General features: G+C 36.5%; 1 protein-coding gene across 1 annotated transcript in view; it reads right to left on the minus strand.

Annotated features, from left to right (window-relative positions):
* DSG1 (desmoglein 1) overlaps positions 1–17376 on the minus strand; it is a 43751-nt gene extending 26375 nt beyond the window's left edge. The window contains exons 1-6 of the mRNA XM_061399676.1: positions 16862–17376; positions 7991–8026; positions 7601–7732; positions 6246–6401; positions 4019–4163; positions 1038–1204 (exon numbers count right to left, since the gene is read on the minus strand). Coding sequence (XP_061255660.1) covers positions 1038–1204; positions 4019–4163; positions 6246–6401; positions 7601–7732; positions 7991–8026; positions 16862–16909 — 684 coding nt within the window. The 5' untranslated portion in view covers positions 16910–17376. The remainder of the gene's footprint in view (positions 1–1037; positions 1205–4018; positions 4164–6245; positions 6402–7600; positions 7733–7990; positions 8027–16861) is intronic.
* Positions 17377–24012: the final 6636 nt, after the last annotated feature.

Raw genomic sequence — 24012 nt, forward strand, 5'->3', positions numbered from 1 at the left:
AAGGTATCCCACTGGGCTCCTTAAGAAAGTTTGAGAGGGAAAAAACAGCTAAATAGTCAATTTCTTCTGATGGTAATTTTCAAACAAGTAATAAAGGACACAGTGATAACCTGGAAACTGATGGCATTTGGGTTATTATAGAGCACTAAAATAATCTGATTTATCCTAAATCCTGAATTATTAGCAGGGAGATGGTCATTTTAAAATAGCTATAGTACTTAATATTTAATTAAATATCAAGTATAAAATAAAATTTCCTTATTTATAACCCTGAAATTATGCACATCAGTTATATTCTATCAATATTAAAAAAATAATGAAAAGTTGCTATTTTAAAATTAAATCAAGGGACCACATGGTATTATAGAAACCATGTGATGCTGATTCTAATTTGGTAACAATCAGTAATTATTTTTTAATTTGTAAGTGAATAGACTGGTCTGGATGTTACTAAATTCCTCTCCATTATTCTGATTCTATGAGTCATTTCCCAAAGTAATCAGTGGGCTGTCAGTATGTGAGATATAGGAAGAGAAAAGGGAAAAAAGAGTTCTCTTGTCAAATGAGCCTATGATAGGCTGGATTAAAGAAAGATAAGCAAACAAAACAAAAAAGAAAGATAAGCAAGTTTCTTAATCTGTAAAAATTCTTGGGGCTTCTATTGTGTTCACCTGCATTGTGACTCACCAAGATGGGGGACATTACAGCAATTGTTTCTTAAATTTATTTCACTGTAGAACATACTTAGAAAAAATAGAGCTTTTACATCTGCCTTGTGTAGGTGTACTTTTAGAATGTAGTTTTCAAATTGAGACAAATTCAGTAAATTAAATGAGAAATAAGTATAAAATCTATTTGAGGAATTATTTTCTTCATCTCACAGATATTTCTTATGTTGTTCCCATTATGTGAAAAGGTTATGTAATCAAAATTTTAAACTATTGTTTTCTTTTTCCTTTCTTTTTCTTAGAACTCTTGCTTTTAGAATCAGTTCCATTGAGACTACAACCCACTGAAAAGAAAAAAAAAAAAAATACCTCTCTGTCTAGAAAATTATTCATTGTTCGAATTTCTCCAGTGTATCTGTTGATAATAAACATCGGTGAATCTGAAGGTTCTTGTCTTATGATCTTGAAGGCTATTTTTGAGTTCAAATTATTTGGTTCATCTGCATCAGTAGCATTGAGTACCATCACCAGTGTATCTAGAAATCAAGAAAAATTGATTGCAAATGGACAATTTGCATTTTTGTTGTAATATAGTATACTGCTTTCCCAAAAAAGTGTTATGGTTAGTTAGTCCATGTAATGGGAACTCCACCATTTCCCCTTTCTATTTTTTCAACATATCAATATCTTAGCTCCTTTTCTATACCTTTGTCTTGATGAAAAGATCACATTTTGCCAGGAACTTTAGACATTACTGGTATTTAAAAAACAAGGAAATATTTTCTTCTGCTTTTACATTTCTTATTCTAGTATAATTATTTTTTAAAGGCTTCTATGGTGAAACAATGTGATATAAGGACAGACCGACTCTCCCAACTACAGCACTTTCTAGCTATGTGATCTTGGCCTCAGTTTCCACATCTATAAATGGGGATGCAAGTGGATTGTCCTCACTGAGTTCATGAAAGAAATAGTTATATGAAATAAAATTATGTGAAGTTCCTACTGAATAATACACATTCAATAAATATATTTTATTATTCTATTTTGCGTGGTCTCTAGGAAAGTGCAAGGTATCTAACAGGTTTAAAGAGATGCATATGTAATTACATTCTGCACCTGTTCTTCACCTTTTCCAGTAATCTTATTGGTAGTTTTGATGAAGGATGCTGGAGAATGTGAAAAGCTGCAAGCGTTCATAAACTAGACTTTTCTATACTCAACTCTGTTTCAAGCACAATTGGCCTTGTCTTTAGACATAAACTATCAGCTCCTGTCTCTCTCTCTTTCTCAATCTCTGTGTGTATTTATTTCAGCATTTTTAAGTGTTTTCAGAGGCAATTATTTCATTAATTATGGTGCATTCATACAATAAAATCTCATGAAACTCTTAAATGATGAAACTTGTATTTCCTAATATGAAAATGTGTTCAAAATATATTTAAAAATTCACACTGTAGATTAGTATGTAAAATATGGTCACATTTGTTTCTTCTTTGGAAATATGTTTATATATATTTACATGATTATAGAAAGTATGTACCTAAGTAACTAGTGATTCTATTTGCCTCTGAAGAATAGTACAAAGGAGAGCAAAGAATGCATTTTATTTCATTTTTACTCACATTTCGTGAAATTTTTATAGCAAACCTTCTTATAGTAGTATTTTTAAAAGTTTAAAATATAGGTATAATATTTTAACAAATAAAAATTAAAATGTAAGAATTATTTGAGTTTACAAGAAATTATACTGCTTAAAGGAGAAGGCAGTGGCACCCCTCTCCAGTACTCCTGCCTGTAAAATCCTATGGACGCAGGAGCCTGGTGGGCTGCAGTCCATGGGGTCGCTGAGGGTCGGACTCGAATGAATGACTTCACTTTCGCTTTTTGCTTTCATGCATTGGAGAAGGAAATGGCAACCCACTCCAGTGTTCTTGCCTGGAGAATCCCAGGGACGGGGGAGCCTGGTGTGCTGCCGTGTCTGGGGTCGCACAGTGTTGGACACAACTAAAGCGACTTAGCAGCAGCAGCAGCATACTGCTTAAAAATTAAAAGTACTATGGTAAGTTTAAGTTTTGAATTTAAATGAGACAGTATCTCTGCTGTTTTTAGATATATTTAGGACAATCTTCAGTGGTAAGCTAAGCAGTTAATACACTATCTGCACAAGTGATTGAATATTTGGCAGTTAAAATATTGCTTTAACAGTAATCCACAAGGAAGTAATTACACGTTTAGATTGTGAAAGCTCTTGAGAGTAAATACTGGATCTAGTTTCTAGATTTTCTGGTGCCCTTCCACTGGCATCCCTTGAGATGGTCACCTTTAAATCCACATGGAGGACCAAACAGGATTAGATTTAAAATACATTTCAAATACATAAAACCGGTGATTTGAATAAAAAGCAAATGAAACGTATATTTATTAAATCATATATATGAAGGGGGAAATGCTTGTTTTGTATTTAGTGAAAGTTAGTCATGTCTGACTCTTTGCGACCCCATGGACTATAGGCTCCTCTGTCCATGAAATTCTCCAGGCAAGAATACTGGAGTGGGGAGCCCTTCCCTTCCCCAGGGGATCTTCCCAACCCAGGGATCAAACCCCGGTCTCCCGCATTGTAGGCGTTTTGTATTTCTTTGCTGTCAAAAAAAGCTCTTGAAGATTATGAACACCAAATAGATTGTCTAGAGGTGATTTCTGTGAGTTAAAGTAGTTAAAATTTTTTTAAAAAGCAACATGAATAGAAGTGGATGAGATTCCCCTTTAAGTACTAGTCAGTGTGTGTGTGTGTGTTAGTCACTCAGTCATATCTGACTCTTTGCAACCCCATGAACTGTAGCCTGCTAGGCTCCTCTGTCTATGGAATTTTCCAGCCAAGAATACTGGAATGGGTAGCCATTCCCTTCTCCAGGGGATCTTCCCTACCCTGGGGTTGAACCCAGGTCTCCTGCATTGCAGGCAGATTCTTTTCCGTTTGAGCCACCACAGAAGCCCTCAAAGTAGTCAGGCTGGGAGGCTAAATTCTCTTCCCAGTGCCTCTGTCATCACTGTGCAAAATACTTTTGGGATTTTTCCTTAGGAATCTACTACAGAGGTGGTGTGTGAGCAAGTTCCTCCCATTTCTTTAGCGTTGCTTCTTGTGTATGACAGTTGGAGCTGCTTCCATGGTTGAAGGGAAAGCCATTATGGAACCTTCCTCATGCCTTCCTGTTCTACATGCTTCTCCAAACTTATCTTTCACATTTGTGATGTAGTATCTTGACAGAGTTTAACCTCCAGATGCCTGACTGTTAAGAATGATCTGGAAACCCAATAGTCTTGTTTACTTAATAAAGTAGACTACTTACTTGCGTTAGAATTTTCTTCTATTTCTCCTACAAAAGTAGACATAGAAAATACTGGAGGGTTGTCATTTATATCCAAAACCCTGACTCTAAGCTCAAGAGGTTTCTCTAAATCTTGGCCCAGTGAATTCAGAGCCCGGCAATAGATCTAGGAGAGAAAAGAGGAATAATTACATGATGCAACCCATAATTATTGAGTTCTCGCTTTCTCTGAGCATTATGCTTAGGTATTGTGGGAAACTAAAAGAACAGTGAGACATATGATTTCCAACTCAAAGGTCGGCACAAGCAGTACTTACAAGGGGAGGCAAACACAAAGTCAAAATCCCATTCGAGAAAAGGTCACATGATAAGTTATATAAAGGAAGAACAAAATAGCTATGACTTCATGGGGGGATGTAATGATTGAGAGATCTTCAAAGAAAATTTCAACAGGTGAAGCAGACAATTGACAGGGTGTTCCAAGAAAAAGGATTCATGTGAGGAAGGAAGTGAAGTGGCAAAAACTCATTGCTTGGAATTAGGAATAGGGGTTATGGGGTTTGAGAATATGACAAAGGAGAGTCACACAGGGGCTTCAAAGAAATATAGCATTCATGGGCTAAGTGGTAGCTATGTGGGTGTTTATATTATTACTTGTTTTTGTTGTTCATTCGTTCAGTCATGTCCGACTCTTTGCGACCCCATGGACTGCAGCACACCAGCTTCACTTACTGGGTGTTACATGAGTGTTATGTGTACTATTTTGCCTATGTGATATACAGTAAGTCCCCTACATATGAACCTTCAAGTTGCAAACTTTCAAAGATGCAAATGTATTATAAATCTATTCCAGTACAGTACTGTATAGCCAATTGTATTAGTTGGGTACCTAGGCTAACTTTGCAGGACTTAATGCACTCCCAGAACGAAACTCGTTGGTATGTAGGGAACTTACTGTGCATGTGTGCATGCTCAGTCACTTCAGTCGTGTCCAACTCTTTGTGACCCTATGGACTATAGCCCACTGGGCTCCTCTGTCCATGGGATTATCCAGGCAAGAATACTGGAGTTGGGTTGCCATGCCCTCCGCCAGGGGATCTTCCTGACCCAGGGATCGAATCTGCCTCTCTTACATCTCCTGCAGTGGCAGGTGGTTCTTTACCACTAGCGCTATGTGGGAAACCCAGGGAACTTACTGTATTTCATATAAAAATGCATGTGTTTCAAGAGAAGCTAATAGGCTGGCATGTTGATTTAGAATTTTCAGGGAAACATTGTGGGAGACAAGGCAGGAATACCGATATGGAATAGAAAACTAAGGAATTAAAGTAGTTTGAGGCATACAGACAAGCAGTACGAGTGAAAACCTGCAAGCATAGATTACTATTTGAAGACATTTTGGGAAATTATAGGGTTTGAATTGGAGAAGTTACAAGATCAAAGAAAGATATTAAAATTTCGCTATTTTTGTTTTTCAAATATTAACAAGTGTTGACTCTAGTGATAGATGGAAATTGATTAGCAGCCAATGGAGCAGTCAGAAGAGTGATGAAAAAACAAAGTAGATTGATTAAGGTTCTTGGACAGGTAATTATGGGAAAATAGCTAGCTCTTGTGATAAGTCATTGGGAAAAAGCAGAAAATCGATCCTTTTTTTGGATTTAATTCAGAACATTTCTGAACTGGAGGAGAGAGAATTAATTATGGGACTTTTTAATGAAGCGGGTCATCAGGTCAGCTGCATAAAGTGGAAATGAGGTTGAGAGTTTGAAGTTTTGTCACAGCGACTGTAAAGAATAGAGTGAAATTCATTAAAAGTGAGTTAAAGTTTCTCCAAGGCACATTCTGAGCTCAGGGGAGTCGAGCAATATGAATTTATCATCAAGTACGTTCACTCAGGAAAGGCTCCATCTGGAGTTCCAGAAATCATCATTTGGCATTGGAGTTAAGAGGAACTGATATTCTCAACTGAATTAAAGATAAAGAAGTAAGTTAGGCACTTGCCCTTCTTGACAAACATCTAGCTTGACATGGGAGCTGACGAGAGGTTAGCGCTTTTGCTAAGGCTGTTAAGCAAACACTCCTCTGTCTCTCAATCTTCTGTTTCTGTCAGGGCATTGGATGCTCATGAAATAAGAGACAACCAAAAATGCCCAATATTGAGACTCTTGAAATCAAATAAATATGATCTGAACTTAAGATATTTCAAAAGTAATATAGGCCTGAACATACATATTCATGCACTTACAATGAAAAAAGGGGTGACCTCTCGATCAACTATGGATGTTATATTAATTTCACCAGTTTTTTGATTAATAACAAAGATTCCATAAGGTGGCTGATCGATTCCTACTCCAGAGATGCGGTATGTAACTTGCTGGTTTGCAGCGCAATCTGAGTGAATCTGCAAAGAGAGCGCAGGTGAAAATATTACAGAGAGGAAATCAAAAGTACAATTTAATAACTGTCTTTCTTGAAAATTGTTGAATGTGAGTTATCCTGTTATCTTTTGAGAAATGTTGGAAATAGGAATTATTTTCCTAGGTAAGTGGAATAATTACAGCTCTAGTATTTTCAGCAGTAAATGACAATGTAATAGAAGAAATTCAGTTTTAGTTTCTACCAAATAAGAAAAAAGTAAAATATCACTCTCATAAATCTAAATCTGTGTAGTTATCATTCATGCATTCACTCATTCAACAGTTAAAATGGATCATATTATTTTTAATGTCTGTGCTAATATTGAAGCCAGTAGGGAACTCCTTACCCTCTTAAGGAGTTTCTCAATGTTATTACATAACTTTGATCTTTTGATTAAATGTTTTTTTAAATGTAAAGTTTTTGAAGAAAGTTTTAAGAGGATTTTTGTAGGTGACAAGAGAGAGTTATCCAACTCTATTGTAGAAGTTTTTAATTCTGAAAATAGGAAGTTGTATTAGCATAAAAATCAAAGAGACCACGCCAAATAACTCTTATGGAAACCAGGGGTCTCTCTGAAATTAAAAATTATATGATTGTAAGCAATCTTATGGGGGAATGTCTGTGTAAATCTGTGTATGTGTATGTATATATGTTTGTATGTGTGAATCTGTGTGTGGAGATGTTTCCGTGTGTGTGTATGTGCACATGTGCATGTGACTGGGTGTTTACTAAAGGAAAATAAGGGAAAATGAAGGGAAAAGAGAATATGAAAGAGGGTACATTGTGAATGTTCATAGAAAGCTAAAAGTAGAAAGTCAATTCTAAGATTATGAGACAGAAAGAGCACACACTTAAATGGTTCCTGTGAATGTGCTGAGCATTAAATTCATTGTTTAAATCACTATATTTTTTCATCTAGAGTTTAGGGTGACACATGATTGTGTATATTAATTTCACTAATGTTATGAGTCAGTGTTCAACTGTCTACCCAAGTGGATAAATTTCTTAATTTACACTTTTGATGGCTTCAATTTTTCTAATCTGAACAGCTATATTCTGTTCTGTATCATAACTTCTCAGTGAGATATGCTCATAAAATGTTTATTTCAAAGGTAGGTTTTTTTGAAAATTTAACTCTGTCCATTCTGATTTTTGGTTTTTTGCTTTGGGTTTGATACTTACTTTGGCGATCGGGTTCCTCTTTGAGTTGTCCTCACCTTCCCGGCAGGCTGCAGCAAACTTGATCCACTCGCGCTTTTGCCTCCTGAGGGAGTGCCACTTGATGGTGCCATTTTTAGTGTTATAATCCCTGACCTGGGGTGGGCAGGACAAAGTAATAGTATCTATTAACTTTTATTCATAATTCACGTTCCACTGGAGATTTTAGAGGTCAGGGCAGTGTCAGAAAGAGAGGATGTTTAGTTGGAGTAATTGGTAATTTTGATAATCCATTAATTTTAGCATAACATTAACTTTACTTATACATCATAAATTTTCATTGGAAAATATATTACTTCTCCCAAACTATTTTTTTACTTTTAATTTGGAAAAAATTAATTTTCTATATATTACCTGGATTCTAAAGTCACTGTTAACTTCCAGCACCACCTATAAAAAATAAGATAAACATAATAGTTAATTTTTAATTGAATGCTCTACAATGCATGTTATCCCACTGCTTAAAAAAAAAATTAAACAGTCTTGTGAGTCATTAGCAGGTGGATTTGGTTTCTCTCTCAAGGTCTGAGGACAATACTAAGGATTCTTTTGTGTTTGGTTTTTACCTTTCAGTTTTGCTCTTATTTTCATTACTTTTTATTGTTAACTTCTTTTTCATCCTTAGCCTGTACAGATACTTGTAATCATATGAGCTAGGGTATTTGAAACTAGAACCCAGGGAGAATGAGGGCTGGGAACTCAAGATCTCTTAGTAAACCTTATGCCTGAAGAGTTGAAAGCACTTGGATGGTATTTAGTGATTTCAATAGTATGTAATGATACTAAAATATTTGACTATAGTTTTGGGGTCTGACTAGCCACAGATGGAAATAGAAAAGAAAATCTGAAGTAAAGAAAGTATATAGCACAGAAAATATCTGGAAAACTTGGGAATGTTTGCTTTTTCACAGACTAGTTCTAGATGGAAGATTTTCAAGTATTCTTGAAAATCTTAAGATGATAAATCTTTAATTTGCTTTGAAATATGAGAATAAAAGTGCTGAAATCAAAACAATTTTCTTTATGTAAAAATGAGTTCATATTTGATGTTTTATTACTGGCACTAAACAAAACAGATGATATAAATGCATCCTTCCACAGCAGTGAAAATAAATTACAAGACTGTAGGGACAAATGCTGTGTAAGCAACTTTCATTAATCTTTTCTCCTGCATTAAACAATTTCCCTGTCAAGCAAATGAACTAGTCAAATAGAACTCTCCCTAGTTTTAGCTCTGGCCTTGATCTTTATATATGATTTATAGTGTAAAATTATACATATAATTTAAATTATTTTTTTCTAAAGACAAAGGCACTTCTAAAAACATACGTTTATATATTAAGTCTACTATATCAATATACTAAGACATTGTAAAATATCTAAAAATTAGGTGTGGATTTGAAGGATTTGTTTACATTTATACATTTAACTTAGAATTAAAGATGGTATAAATTCTTAGTTTTTATTCACCCCTAAATAAGAAAATGGCACCCCACTCTAGTACTCTTGCCAGAAAAATCCCATGGATGGAGGAGCCTGGTAGGCTGCAGTCCATGGGGTCGCTAAGAGTCAGATATGACTGAGTGACTTCACTTTCACTTTTCACTTTCATGCATTGGAGAAGGAAATGGCAACCCACTCCAGTGTTCTTGCCTGGAGAATCCCAGGGACGGGGGCGCCTGGTGGGCTGCCGTATATGGGGTCGCACAGAGTCAGACATGACTGAAGTGACTTAGCAGCAGCAGTAGCAAATAAGAAAATTTTAACTTCTGTTTTTTTTTTCAGAGTTGCTAATTATGAAAGCTTTTATCATAATTAGACTTTATCTGGACCACTGATAAAAGAAAATTATAGTTTGTATTTTAAAAAATACTAATAATAGTAATTTCAAAATATAATAATTACTTTTTATAGTCACTTTCAATTTTACCCTTAAAATAAAATTTTAGTCTCCAATGCATATTTTAAAAAAATTTCCATAATTCATAATGGTTAATATCAGTAGTATAAAGAGATTATGTTTTTATTATAGAAATTATATACTCATGGTATCTAATGTTAATCATTATCATTAATCACCATTACAATTTACTGGATGATAACTAAGTATTGGAAAATGTGTTTAGAGGAATCCATGCACTCAATCTTCAGTAGTATATGTGGTCAATATTATAATTCTTTCCATTTTACAGATGAAGAAATTGAGGTTTGGATATTAATTTAGGGCTAAATATAAAAGCATCTGCCTGCCAATGCAGGAGAGTCAGGAGACAGGGGTTTGATCCCTGGGTTGGGAAAATCCCCTGGAGGAGGAAATGGCAACCCAGTCCAGTATTCTTGCCTGGAAGATCCCATGGAGAGAGGAGCCTGGCTGGGTCACAAAGAGTTGGATATGGCTGAGTGATCGAGCACACACTCACAATCCAAAACAATTCAGCCTAAATTTGTGTTTGTGGTATGTGTAATATAAGATGGCTTATTCCAAGTAAATTTCCAAGTAAAATATACTATGAAGAATTGACATTATTACAACTTTGAGAATTCAAAATAATTCTGATTTTAATCTAATCTCATAATATCCTTGTGAATTATTAATAGGAGTACTTATATACAATAATAACAGCACTAACAGTAATGCTATGCGTGGGGTGGGAGGAGAAAGAAAAATAAATGACCCAAATGGTCCAAGTTACTTTGGACAAGTAACTGAATTGTTATTGTAGAGTCCCTCTTGGGCACCAAATTGAAATAATGCAGGTATGTATTTCTTGCTACCTGTGAATGCATGAACACTTTTTCCTCTACTTTGTAGGTGTGGAACTGGGGTGTGGGGGTATCTTATTTGTCTGGGAGCCATTTCTTCGTAGTTACAGAATTGTGTATGCATCTGTTATCTGTCTTGCGCTTCCCTTACCACACCGAAGTGTCAGTGCTTGCTGTTTGCTTTGGAGAACTATGCCAGATGACTAAGAAACCTTCCAACTTTATGAAGCTGGGTCATTCTTTTTCCCATGAATAGCAACTCAGGCAGAAGACCAAGCAAGTTTCACCATAGAGTCAGGCTCTCAACTGGATTAGTAATTAAAAAACTGCCAAGTCTGCTTAAAATTATGTTTTGTTAACATAATCTTACTGTGATTTGCTCAGAGTCCAGAAAAAAAACCAAAAAACTCTGAAATAGCCATTCTTGGACTTTCAAAGGCAAAATAATGAAATAAAGTACTTCATAGGGTCAGAGAGCTTTCAGTGTACTTGCTGAATTCTCTTAGTTTTCTCATTTGTGAAATGACAGGGGTAGACTAAGTTATATACAGTTACCTTTTCAATTCTAGCAATAAATCTCTGCGTGCAGTAGGAAAATATTGAAATTTTTTGATCATGGGAAAGGCATGATAAAATTGTGGGTTTAAAAGATTACTCCAACCGCAGGGAAGAGGCAGTGATTACAGGCCACCAGCAGCGAATGTTTTACATCAAATTAGGCCGGAGATGCAGAGTTGAAGGGCAGCAGTGGGAACAGACCAGAAAAGATTAAAGGAGAGATACTGCATGGGTGGAACTGACAGGGCTTGAGAACCAATGGGACGTGGGAGTCAAGAGAGGGAAGAATTTCAGGCGATGGCAGTTTTAAACAGGCAGATCAGGAGCAAGGGCATAGCAGAATTTAGCAGGTTAGAACACGGCAAGTTTAAGATGCCAGAAAAGGGCCTGGGTGAGGAGGCTTAGCTATTTGAAAAACACATCAGCGCCATGAACATTGGTGCTTCAGGCCTGATATGTGGAGGAATAACTGCTCAGTTTGCTTAGTTGAAATCATGGGAGAATTTGAAATCCCTCAGGAATACAGCCAAGAAACAGCCTGGGGATAAGAATGAAACATGGGAATTCCTACATTTATGTAACTGACAAAATGACAAAAAATAAGAAATGAAAAGGAGAAAAAGAAGTGGCTGAAAAAACAGGAAGAAAATGTCATGCAAAATCAAGGATGTCAAAGGAAGGGAAAACTGAAAGACAGACAGGGTGTGAACCATATCAGATGATATGAAATAGCTGAGCAGAGTGATTCCTGAAGAAATCTGAGGTTTTCTAGGACTTTGAATAGGATGCTTTCAGTTGGACGGAACAGGTTCTTTCTGACTGAAAGAAATTGGGGAATAAGATAGAGGGGGAAAGGACATGAAAATAGTCACTTTCCCAAGGAATTTGGTGATAAAAAAAAAAAACCAGAAAGATGTGATAGTAGGATTAGATTACTAATAGTGTGCAAGGAAATATTTTTGGAGAGGGAGACATGTGTTGGAGATGAAAGTCACTTGGTTGGAGAGGGAAGTTGAAGGGCACTATCCTGAATAATTTAGACTTTGTCTCTAAAACAAGGATAAGGTTATTTGGGGGAAACCAGGGGACTAGTTTGGATTATGAGATGTGTTGGGGATGTGTTCTGTGGAGACCATGATGGAGATGCACTTAGGTATGAAGACTGGTCAGGCTGAGTACATCTCAGCTCTTTTGTCCACTGGATATGGGTGTTGGAGTGTCACTTAGCCATTCAGCGCCTCAGTTTCCTCCTCTGTATATGAGACTAAAGCCCTTTCCAATTAAAATATTCTAAGAAAGCAGTGAATAATTCACTTATAGCACATCCTCAGTGAACCCTCCCTGCATCTCTATTTTAGGAACCAATCCATATATATATATATTTTTTAAAGCCACAAGACACAAAATTTCATGCTAATATCAATGATTCTAATTAAGCTCATTTTTTTCTTTTGATATTGAAGTTTACATTTCTTTACATATAGTAAAAATGGTCTTGAAAGTAATAAGTAGTAAGGACAACTTCTTGTATTTAATAATTGTGTTAATCTTCAACAGTCACATGACAGTTTTTAAAGCATTACATTTTGTGTCTGTTATGTATATCATAAGAATGAACCTGAGATAAAGCCAAAATATGATAGATTGATTCTTTAAAAAAAACCTTCTGTTTTGTCTTTCCTTTGTATTACTTGGACCATAGCTGGAGTTGACAGCATGTTGATAGGTCATTCTTCTTATTTGTTCGATTGGCTTATTTATTTCTTTGACAAATACATATCAGATGTGTGAAACCAAGGCTTTATTATTAAGTCTTTTGAAGGATTTAAGCCCTAAAAATATTATGACAAGCCTTAGATAAAATGTACATGTATACTGCATCATGAAAGTAACAGGAAAATTCATCGTGGCTGTTTTCATGTGTAATACCCTCATGCTTATTTGGAGTGTGTGTGCGGGTGGAGGGAGGAGAAAATAGAAACTACCCCCAAACTCCCTATTTACCTCTTGTATTCCCTATTTACCTCTTCTTTGTGAATTAGACGTCTACTGAGCAATCTCACACCGGTGCAAGGCACTATGAAGGATACAGAAGTGACTTAGACACAGAACCTGCCCTCGAATAACTTACAGCCAGGTAGTTTCATGAGCAGCAGGCCCTTGATTTGTGAAGCTGTGCTTGTTTATTAGCCAAGGCTGTGCTCTGTGCTTGTAGACCAACTGAGATCAGCAACCAGTGGCATTTAAACCACTTTGACTTGCCTAAGTCCATTAGAGGACATTGCATGCCAGGCATAGCCAGCAAGAGTGACATGACCCAGTGCTCTGGAAGGGTGCTCCCTCACTGTGGGGAGCACAGTAAGTCTACCGAGTGTGCTTCCTGCTTCAAGTGTCAGGCCAGCGCCTGTTAGGACATGGAGGTAGCCAACAACAACGTTCTTGAAGAATGTGTAGGTGAAAAGTTATCAGAAATAAAGTGCTCTGGGAATATAGACAGTGTTATTTTTCTAGATTCATAAGCCTTGTTAAGTAGGTGAATTTTGTCCTTTAGCAGCCAAGTCATCAGATTTATCCAGTTAGCATTTCCTAGTTCTTTAAGTTTTTCTATCGCCTTAATCAGACACAGTAAATGATTTTATTCTGTAGCAACTCAAACCAATTAAATGATGACAGATTTGTACTCTTTATTTTCATAAGAGTGAAAGAACAGGCCGATCTTAAACCTGCTGTGAAATTCCAAAGCTTTTAAGAGCATTATGATTTTGCTTAAATACAATTTATACATTTGAATTAACAGGTGAACAGAAATGCCGCTTCCATCTTCTAGAAAATATTTTACTGAAATTCTGATATCTGTAATATGTATCACTGTAATATGAGCACAAGAAAGCATAGAACCCTCCCTTTGCTTCTCTTCTGTGGTGTCTGTACTAGTTCGTTAGTTCTTCTCTTGCTTTAGGCATCAATAAACACAATTATGGAAATTTAAGATTCTGGTTCACATAAGTTGATGAACTATGTAATAAAGTATATACTATAGTCCGTATATTTTAGCCCTGGGCTTGAGAAATACTCCAGATAAAACCTGCTTATATACTTAATAATTTCAGCTAAGTTCAAACTGTGGAATTAGTTTATCTGGTGGTCAGAAGCAGTTTTTTTTTTTGAGGGAAGTATTAACCATGGAAAGAGGAGAAGCGAGGCTGGTATGATCAACTGAAGAAATCAATCATTCTTGGTAGTAAAGATGAGTTTATTTGTTCTTTGAGTGTATGCTGCAGAAGTTGACTTTTATAGAAAAAGATGCCTTGATATCTGTATTGATTTGAGTTGATTGATTGGACCTGGTGAAGTTGCAAAGTTAGTTTTAGAAACCAATTGAACTATAAAATTCTACTGGTTCTACTTTGCTTTTTCACAGTCACCATGCCATCCCTTATACCACAGTTATAGCCACTCACAAAGATTTTTTATATTTGATACAAAGTTAACTTTGTTTTCTGGTGTAGAACTCATTCTAACCACCCCTAGGCCCCTGCTAACCACCCATATTCACACCAATCTCATGGAAACAAAAAGAAAGAAAGAAAGAAAAATAAATGTAGCATTAATAACATTTCTTTGGCCTGCAATGTTATAACAGCTGTAAGCTAGTGTCTGTTCAGGCATCTTGCCTAAATAATGGAATAGTCCTGTGGCAAGCTTGGCCTCCATAAGAAGTTTCTTCCACTTTATTCTCCCTGATCTAACCCTCTAATTTGAACAAAGTCTTGAAACTTAAAGGAACATTGAGCAGATTACACAGCATACTTGTAATACATGGTTGCCCAGCTCTCAGTGGCTTTGCATTAAAGATAGTATCAGTTTAAATGTCTTAAAAGTTTTCAAAATTGCCCAAATATGCTCCTTAATGTAGATTTTCACTTACCAATTTTGAGCAGAGAATATAAAGACTTTACATAGATTTCTTTCTTTTTTTTTAGTTGGCAAAAGCAAACATTCAGAATAAGTGTAGCAGAAAAGTTTGCTATAGTGATGGTTCACATTCAGAAACAGTATTTTAAAGCAAAAATAGATTGGATAACTCCAAAGGATATTTATCCAGATCATCTGGTAAAATCAGTAGTAGAAATAACGTGATTTTTCTAAACCTTAGAAAGTGAAATTTTTTTAAAAAGTTATGATATTTTAAATGAAAGATTTCAATTCTTTATAAAATAAGTTCTTCAAGAAATAATTTCCTAATGTGTCTGAGAAACTTATGATTGATTCCAAAGTAAAATATGGCAAAAAAACAAGCAAATGATTCACATGCAAACAGGCAAAAACTATCCAGACTCAGAAAGTAAAGGACAAAGGCCCAGAAATCTCTCTACAAAGAGAGAAAGTTACATGAAAATATATGGTTTTAATAAAATGATATGCTGTACTGAAGAATGATGAGATACAAATGGCTACTTAAAGGAACTTTATAGGATGTAATTAATTAGAAATAATCATTAAAATTTAAAAAGGCATCTTATAGATTCAATGAAAATACATAAGCATCTGAATAAACTTTAATCAGCTGACACTATAATGGACCTGAATTAGATAAAATTTATATGAAATTAAAAATAAAAGTATTTTCTTATTTCATAATTAACAAACACTCCTATGTTCAAATGACATACTGTGTGGTACTCATTAATCCCTGCCATGTCGCAAATTATGAAATTCTCAGTATCAAGTCCCTGGAATAAGGCTAATGTTTGAAGGGCAGTTTGGAACTATATAGTGACCACTTACTGATGCTCATTTATTAATAAATCCACTGGTTATGGCCTCTCAATTAATAAAGTGAATTCAAGTTAACCAGCATATGTTGAATCAAAGATCTCACTTGTTACTATAGACACCCAAAAATCCAGTTCAAAAATGAAGCAAGTAGAGACACATATTCACCACAGCACTACATCCTGCCAAATTGGAAGACACGATTTACCTGGCATTTGCCTCTTTGTATTAGATTAACATTATTGTGAGAGAGACTACAATTTTCAATTTTCAACACAAGAGAAGTTGATACAACTCACTAGTGCTGCACTTAGAAGTCGTCTCTAAAGAGAGAAGACTAAAAAAGCGTAGGGTTGCAATAATAAAGTATTTTGTTATAGTTTCTCTGATCATCAAACATACAACTTTTGTCTCATGGTCATTACTGACTTTCCAGTAGTAAGAACCATTATCATAATAATTATACTTATTCCTTAATTATAGCCATTCCTTCACCTACTATGTCATTTATAAATCTCCCATACTGGCATTCTTTTTGAAATTAAATAAATGTTTTAAATAAAATTACAGTTTAGAAGTGTGGGACGTCTGATATTAGTGATATGAACCCCCAACCACATACAGAACTGATGAGACTGGGTGGTGAAGCCAGTTACAAACAGCTATGATTTTAATTTATATGGATCCTATTTTTACATTTTAAAAACTATAGTGAATCTACCAGCAAAGATACCAAAAGTATGGGAAAATGTCTAGATTAAAAACCAAGATACACCTGTGAGATTAGTTTTCAAAGCCCACCTGCAAAAGAGAATTTGAACAACAGAAGGCTATTAAGTAGTGATCTGACTTTCCCAAGTTCAGTATTTCCCCGGCATGACTTGGTAATGACTTCGATGTCAGAGATGTGATATGGTGAGTTGACACTGATGCACTAATATGATCTTGCAGTCTTCAATTAAGGAGAGAAACACTATTTAAAAATCTAGTCCATAAAAATCACCTTATCATTAGCATAAACTTTTAATGAGTTTAGGTTAGAAATAACACAAAATAACATTTTCCTAAAAGTTCTCCCTTGTTTACCATGAGAACGATGATGGAAACTTTTTAACAGGATTCACTTACCAGGAAAATGAACAGCACCACAGCTGCTCTGAAGAAGGGCCAGTTCATCGCTGCTGGGTTCTCTTACATCCAAGATCGAGGGAGTTTTGTTTTTTCTTCTCTGTTCTTTCTCTTCCCCCCACTCAGCTGATGTCTGCTTAAAAATAATTTCTCAGTAGATGTTCTTACATGCAGGCTTTGAGGTGTTTCTGCCTTCTCTGGGAGCAGGACTGAAGGTACGTATAACCTGTCTAGATCCCCACCCTAAAAACTTGGGCTGGTCTCCCTGAAATGCTTAACAGGATCATCATTGCTCGCAGGTAAAAACTTAGGGACACACCCTCTTCCAGCTGAAAGGCAGCTCTCTGTGGGGCATGGAAGATTCACCCCTTTAATGAAGGTTTCCAGTGGCAGGCATTTAGAATGATCAGAAGTGTGAAGAGCTGTACAACGGATAGGGGTTTTTCACCCTAGGCTCTATTTACAGGTTGTTCAGCTTCTTCCCATATTGAAAAGGGAAGTGGAGTCTGAATGTTTATACTATTCAAAGAGGATTCTGTGACCCACATTCATTGCCAGACCTTCAGGTCACAGTAGAACATTATAAACTTTCCATTTCAGTGGATGTTAGGAAACAGTCATTTTCTGAACTATTTTTAAGAGACAGAAACTCTGCTAATGTTAGGAGTGAGGATTTTTTATTTAAGCATTCGTTCAAACAAACAAAACGTACATACTTACGATTTTACTTACAATTTTAAGGTCCCTTGCGTAAATCACAGTTCCCTTTAAGTGACCAGCCAAAGTCCAGGGACGTCTCTATTGTCTCTCTAAATGAATATCTTCTTTCCCCAATTATTTCTCTCTTTTTAAGGTTCTGTCCTTTTCAAATGGAGTAAAATAAAATGTAAAATATCACTAGGGCAGATTAAACGTAAACCATCAAAACCACCAATTAAAATCTCAGTGATAATTTAAAAAGTGAAGATCAGAGCCTGAAATACTAATAGAAACACAGAAAGCTGTTCTTCAGGTGAGGTGGGTTAAAAGTCAGTGACGATTCCCAAGCACAGAGCCAAGAATCTGTATAGTGAGCCAATTAGAGCACAGGGAATACACTGGAGAAAAAGCTGCCCACACATGCAAATAGAAGACTGAATGTAGCCCTGAAGTCTGTGAAAATAGTGACTGTTGCAGGAAAGCCTTTGGAAGTGTTCTAAGGGTAATCTTCTCTTCACCTGGCAATGTCTAGTATAAATATTGTGAGTGGCAGGAAGTCTATGGAGCTAGAAATAGCAGTCTGGAACAAGAGATCTATCTGGTAAGATGTTGATTATGGTCAAAAGGATGTTAAAAATTGTCCCAGAAAGGAAAGGTATCTCTAAGGGTCAGAGGTTCTCCAGAATGCTGTCATTTCACTATAGGTGTGTGGCTAAAAATGTTACTCCCTCAATGGTTTGGAAATGTCATGCTCTTCCTCATGGAGCTTAGAAGGAGATGGGCTGCCTATATTTACTTGCATAAATGGTTTAAAAAAAGTGAATAAGAATACTTATGATAGAAATTGGTTGATGTGAATAATTGGATCAACTTTCTCATTAGTCAAGTAGGATAGAATGTAAGTATCGACCCATGACTTAGTCTGAGCAATGTATTAGTAGTAGGAAAGTCTGACCACAAATGGCTGAAGACTCACTGGGCATGGGAGATGGAAGGATCTACATTTACAAGCCTCCCAGTGGCAAGCGAATGTTCTTTCCACCTTGAATTCTGGGCATGGTGCTAAGATGTACACTGGTCCTCTTCATCCATGGAATGACTCTTCCCCACACCCAACCCTGGCTCCACCCCTAACTCAATGACTTGCTCCACAATCCGAACCAAGTGGAGCATCTGTAAGGCAGCAGTGTCTCCAGGAGCCTTCTGGAGAGGAGGTGTGGGAGAACCTGGATATTGCAGAGCAATGGCTGTCTTAATTGTCACATGAGAACGAGTGACATTAGGTAACAAATGGAGAAGGGAGGTTATGAATCACCATTCCTCCTCCTTCATCTCCTTCTCTACCTTTTTTTCTCTACTCATCTTAATGTCCTTAAAGCAGTGTTGTTCAGTAGACAAGTTCCTGAAATGTGGAAATGTTCTCTATCTGGGAGAACACTTGAATCGATTGTGGATCTCTGGATCCATTATGCTAGCCACTAACCATATGTGGCTATTGAGGAATTGAAACAGAACTCAGAAACTAAAACTTTAAATTTAAATAACTGCACGAGGCCATTTTTCTTGTTTAGTCGCTATGTTATGTCTGACTCTTTTATGACCCCATGGCCTGTAGCCTGCCAGGCTTCTCTGTCCATGGGATTTCCCAGGCAAGAATACTGGATTGGGTTGCCATTTCCTTCTCCAAGGGATCTTCCCAACCCAAGGGTCGAACCCAGGTCTCCTATACTGGAAGGTGAATTTTTTACAACTGAGCCATCAGAGAAGCCCAACCACATACGGCCAGTGGTTACCATACTGCCCCAGTGCAAAGAGGTTAGAGCATCATTGTTTTTATTATCTTCTATCTTATCCTAAGCCTAATTCCTGTTCTTTATCAATTCAGCTCTTTCTAATGAAATCTACCCTATTCTTTTTCTCAGTTGAGGGAACTCTAGCTTTCTGCTTTTCCATTCAGCACATTTGATTCTTTTCCTATTATCTCAGTTGCCAAGTCCTTTATATTTGACTCCTTGCTGATCATATTTCCTAATGCCAACGAGCTGAGAAACTAAAACAGAGGCAACAGCACACAGCTCTCATTTCTGTGGTCATGTTTCCTTAAACATTTCTTCCAGTCCCCTTACCTGTAACTCTCACCCCACTAAAACATAACTGTGCTGTACAAGGTTGCTTAATCTTCCTGTCTCATTACATCCTGATTCTACTGTGAACAATGTTCAGGATGTGCGCTTCTACTTACACCCCAACAGTTCTTCCTTCATGGGAATTTGATGAAATCTGGGGTGATTTTTCTGTTTTGTTTTTTTCCTGGTGTTTTCTTGGTAAAATGGACAGATTTTCTCATAAGGACCAAAATTCTTGGGGGAAGGGATTTTGCTCTTTTCTAAGGCATTGCACACCCTAGAATGTCATGTCTACACTTCTATATTTTTTTTTACAGCTTGGGATATCGTAGTACCCTCTTGAAAGACAAAGTAATCAGCATCTTTCACGGAAGCTGATGGATTCTACTGATCTAGAATTTCTTAAGCCTTGTTTAAGCAACTGTTCTATCCCCGTTCATTTACATGGCACCCACTGGGTGGACACATACATTCCAGAAAAACTCTTTGGAATATGTTTTTATGTTATATGTGAGCCTCTGATGTCATATATATATATATATACCTGCTGCTGCTGCTGCTAAGTCGCGTCAGTCATGTCCAACTCTGTGCGACCCCATAGACGGCAGCCCAACAGGCTCCTCTGTCCCTGGGATTCTCCAGGCAAGAATACTGGAGTGGGTTGCCATTTCGTTCTCCAATATATATATATCTAAATTATATTAATAAGCTCTAGAAATTGTTTTAAAAAATAGATGAAAGATACTTTTAAAAATCTTAAAAATGGAGAAGAAATTGAGAGAAATGTTAAGGATAATAGAACCAAAACCTTTTGTATTTGCCTCTATGTTATATGGATGGAGGAGCCTGGTTGGCTGCAGTCCACAGGGTCGCGAAGAGTCGGACACGACTGAGCGACTTCACTTTCACTTTTCACTTTCATGCATTGGAGAAGGAAATGGCAACCCACTCCAGTGTTCTTGCCTGGAGAATCCCAGGGACGGGGGAGCCTGGTGGGCTGCCATCTATGGGGTCGCACAGAGTCGGACACGACTGAAGTGACTTAGCAGTAGCAGTAGCGTTCCTATGAGAGGTATTGAACCTAGATCTTGCTCAAGTTGTTTAAAATCAGACTATTCTTCAATGAGTCAAATAAAAAGTCTGGGGGATGGAGGCAGCATTTGATTAAATGAGGCTTTTCTTTTTGTGTATAACAGTCAAATGCTATGCCTGATCCTTAATTGGATTCCTGATATGAACAAAACAACTCTAGAAATAACTTTGGGGATACTTGGAAAAATTTTTAAATAGGCTGTTAAGGAATTATAAATTTTATTGGTAATGTATATATGAATAATTTGTTATATTGATTAATTTATATTTAGGATTATATTTTATAATTATATAAAATTATACAATTGATTATATAACTGATACCAATTAGCTAAGTATAATTTTATTTCTATGTATGAATATATTTATTGATGTATCTTTATTTTTTATTAAATTTATTTAGTTTTAATTGGAGGATAATTGCTTTACAATATTGTGCTGGTTTCTGCCATACGTCAACATGAATCAGTCATGGAAGCAGCCTAGATGCCCATCGACAGATGAATGGATAAAGAAGTTGTGGTACCTATATACAGTGGAGTATTACTCAGTCATAAAAAGAACATATCAGATTCAGTTATAATGAAGTGGATGAACCTAGAACCTATTATACACAGTGAAGTAAGTCAGAAAGAGGAAAACAAATATCATATATTAATGCATATGTATGGAATTTAGAAAGATGGACTGATGAACCTATTTGCAGGGCAGCAGTGGAAACGGAGACATTGTGGCCACAGCTGGAGAAGGAGAGGATGGGATGAATTGGGAGAGTAGCACTGAAAAGTATGTCTGTCTTTTTAAAGATGCATGCTGAATTATGTAGGAACAAAATCTCCTGATGACAGAAGTCCTCTTCATGGTAATTCAGCAATAAAATGGATGAAGTGAATATGGCAAAATGTGAACTGTTAAATCTAAGTGATGGCTTATGGTTTTCTATTTGTTTTCTGTATAGTTGAGAATTTTTGTAATAAAATTAAACATAATGATAGGTAGGTGTTGGCAAATTATAGCCATGGGCCAAATCTGGCTCACTGCCTTGTTATTTTATTGGGACACAACCATTTTCTTTGGCTTATGTATTGTCTGGCTATGTTCCCTCTAGAACAGCAGAGCTGAGTAGTTATGACAGAGACCATGTAGCCTGCAAAGCCTAAAATAATTACTTTTCTGGCTCTTTACAGAAAAAGTTTGCTGACTCCTGCACCAGATGGATAGATTTTTTTGTAATACAAAATATGATTCATTAATACATTAGTTGATTTTAGGAGAATTCAGAAGATTGGAGATTACGAAAAAAAATCAGGAAGACTGAAAATAACCACCAAAATTAAAGCAATTAATCATTGAGGAAAAGATACATCTTTATAATCAAATTGTATTTTTAGCTTTTTATTTTCAGAAAGACTTTTTAAATTCACTAAAATAGTCTTCAGTCTAACTCTTCTTCCTTTCCTTTAAGTCAGATACAAGGAGACTTTTCATTTTTCTCTAGTCAGTTCTAGAATGAGAGTCCAACATCATCACATCTTTATGTGGTTTTCTCTAAATGGAAAGATTATTAATTGGCAGGGGAATCCTATGTGACTCTGAAAACACTGGATCCTACTGAAATATCTTACCATAAGAGTAGTGAAGAGATAGCTATTGTCAATTCTTTTTTTTTAATTAAAATAATAAAAAAATTTTTTTGGTTCTACTGGGTCTTTATTGCTGCTTTCTCTAGTTTCTTTTGTTGTGGAGCAAAGGCTCTAGGTGCGGACTTCAGCAGTTGCAGCACGTGGGCTTCCTGGCTCTAGAGTGTGCAGGCTTCGGTAATTGTGGCATATGGGTTCAGTCACTCTGCAACATGTGGAATCTTCCCAGACAAGGGATGGAACCCATGTCTACTTCATTGGCAGGCAGATTCTTCATCCACGGCACCACCAGGGAAGTCCCAAAACTTAAAAAAAAAAAAAAAAAATTCTCATTGAGCATCCACCGCATGACTGCATATTCAGTATTGTGCTAGGTGGAACTTTGAAAATAAGTTTGAACTCTGTTTTTAAAGATGTCACCCATAGCTGGGACACAACCATGCTCATTGGCTTTTGTACTGTCTATGGCTATGTTCCCTGTAGAGCAGCAGAGCTGAGTAGTTATGTAGCCATCACTTAGATTTAACAGTTCACAGTTTGCCATATTTACTTCCTCCATTTTACTGCTAAATTACCATGAAGAAAGTTTCTGTCATCATGAGATTTTGTTCCGACATAATTCAGCATGCATCTTTAAAAATAAAGACAAACCTTTCAACGCTACTCTCCCCGTTCATCCCATTCTCTCCATCCCCCACTGTGTCTCCAGTGTCTACTTTTCCACCTGCTGCCCTGCACATAGGTTCATCACTACTATCTCTCTAGATTTCATATTACTGAAACAGAAGTATTACTACTCCCTTCTGGATGACTGTCCAACTCACACATGTGTGTATTAGGTACCACTGCAGGGTACTCTTTGAACTTCATATGCAAGTTCAGTCCTCCCTTTTACCTGTAATAAATTGTCATCAGTTTAGTTCTATGAATTTTTTTTCTTTGGCTTCTCTCAGGGAGTCATCTCAGGGAGTCGTACATGGCTAAAGCAACTTGGCACACATGCATACACACACGCATGTCCCTAGGGATTAGGGACTGGAGTTACAAAGATGGGTGCAACATGGTTCCTGCCCTTAAGTGGCTCCAAATGAGCTGGGATGAGAAAGAAAACAGATTTTTTTTTTCTACCAACATGTTAAATAGAAATGCACACAAGGTGCTTTGGGAACCTACATGTTTATGATACAAAATTCTTGATTTCTTCTTTTTTCTGTAGCTTACCTAAATCAACTCTTGCTATATTAATACTTTAAATTTGTATCTGTGCCTCTCTGTCTTTATTATTGCTGTCATAACTCCCTTCCTGGCCCTCTTCACCTGGCATTGCCAGGCCATACCTCTAATTGCACTTCTGCTTTCTTCTCTTTAGTCAGTTTTGTATTCATTTTCCACAATATTCTTTCTGCAGCATTGCTTTCCTTATGCCATGTCTCTTCTCAGGAAACTGCAGTAACCATATTTCCTCCCAGGTCAAAAGGTCTTAATATTGCAACCTCTTGGAGACAAATTTGTGTCTCCAACTTACTATATCTGGTGCAAACAAAATGCAGTCAGCCTCAATGGTTTTAATATTTTCCAACATTGCCTTTCATTT

The sequence above is a fragment of the Bos javanicus genome, chromosome 24 (genome assembly GCF_032452875.1).
Source record: "Bos javanicus breed banteng chromosome 24, ARS-OSU_banteng_1.0, whole genome shotgun sequence".
In the NCBI taxonomy this organism is placed as follows: Eukaryota; Metazoa; Chordata; class Mammalia; order Artiodactyla; family Bovidae; genus Bos; species Bos javanicus.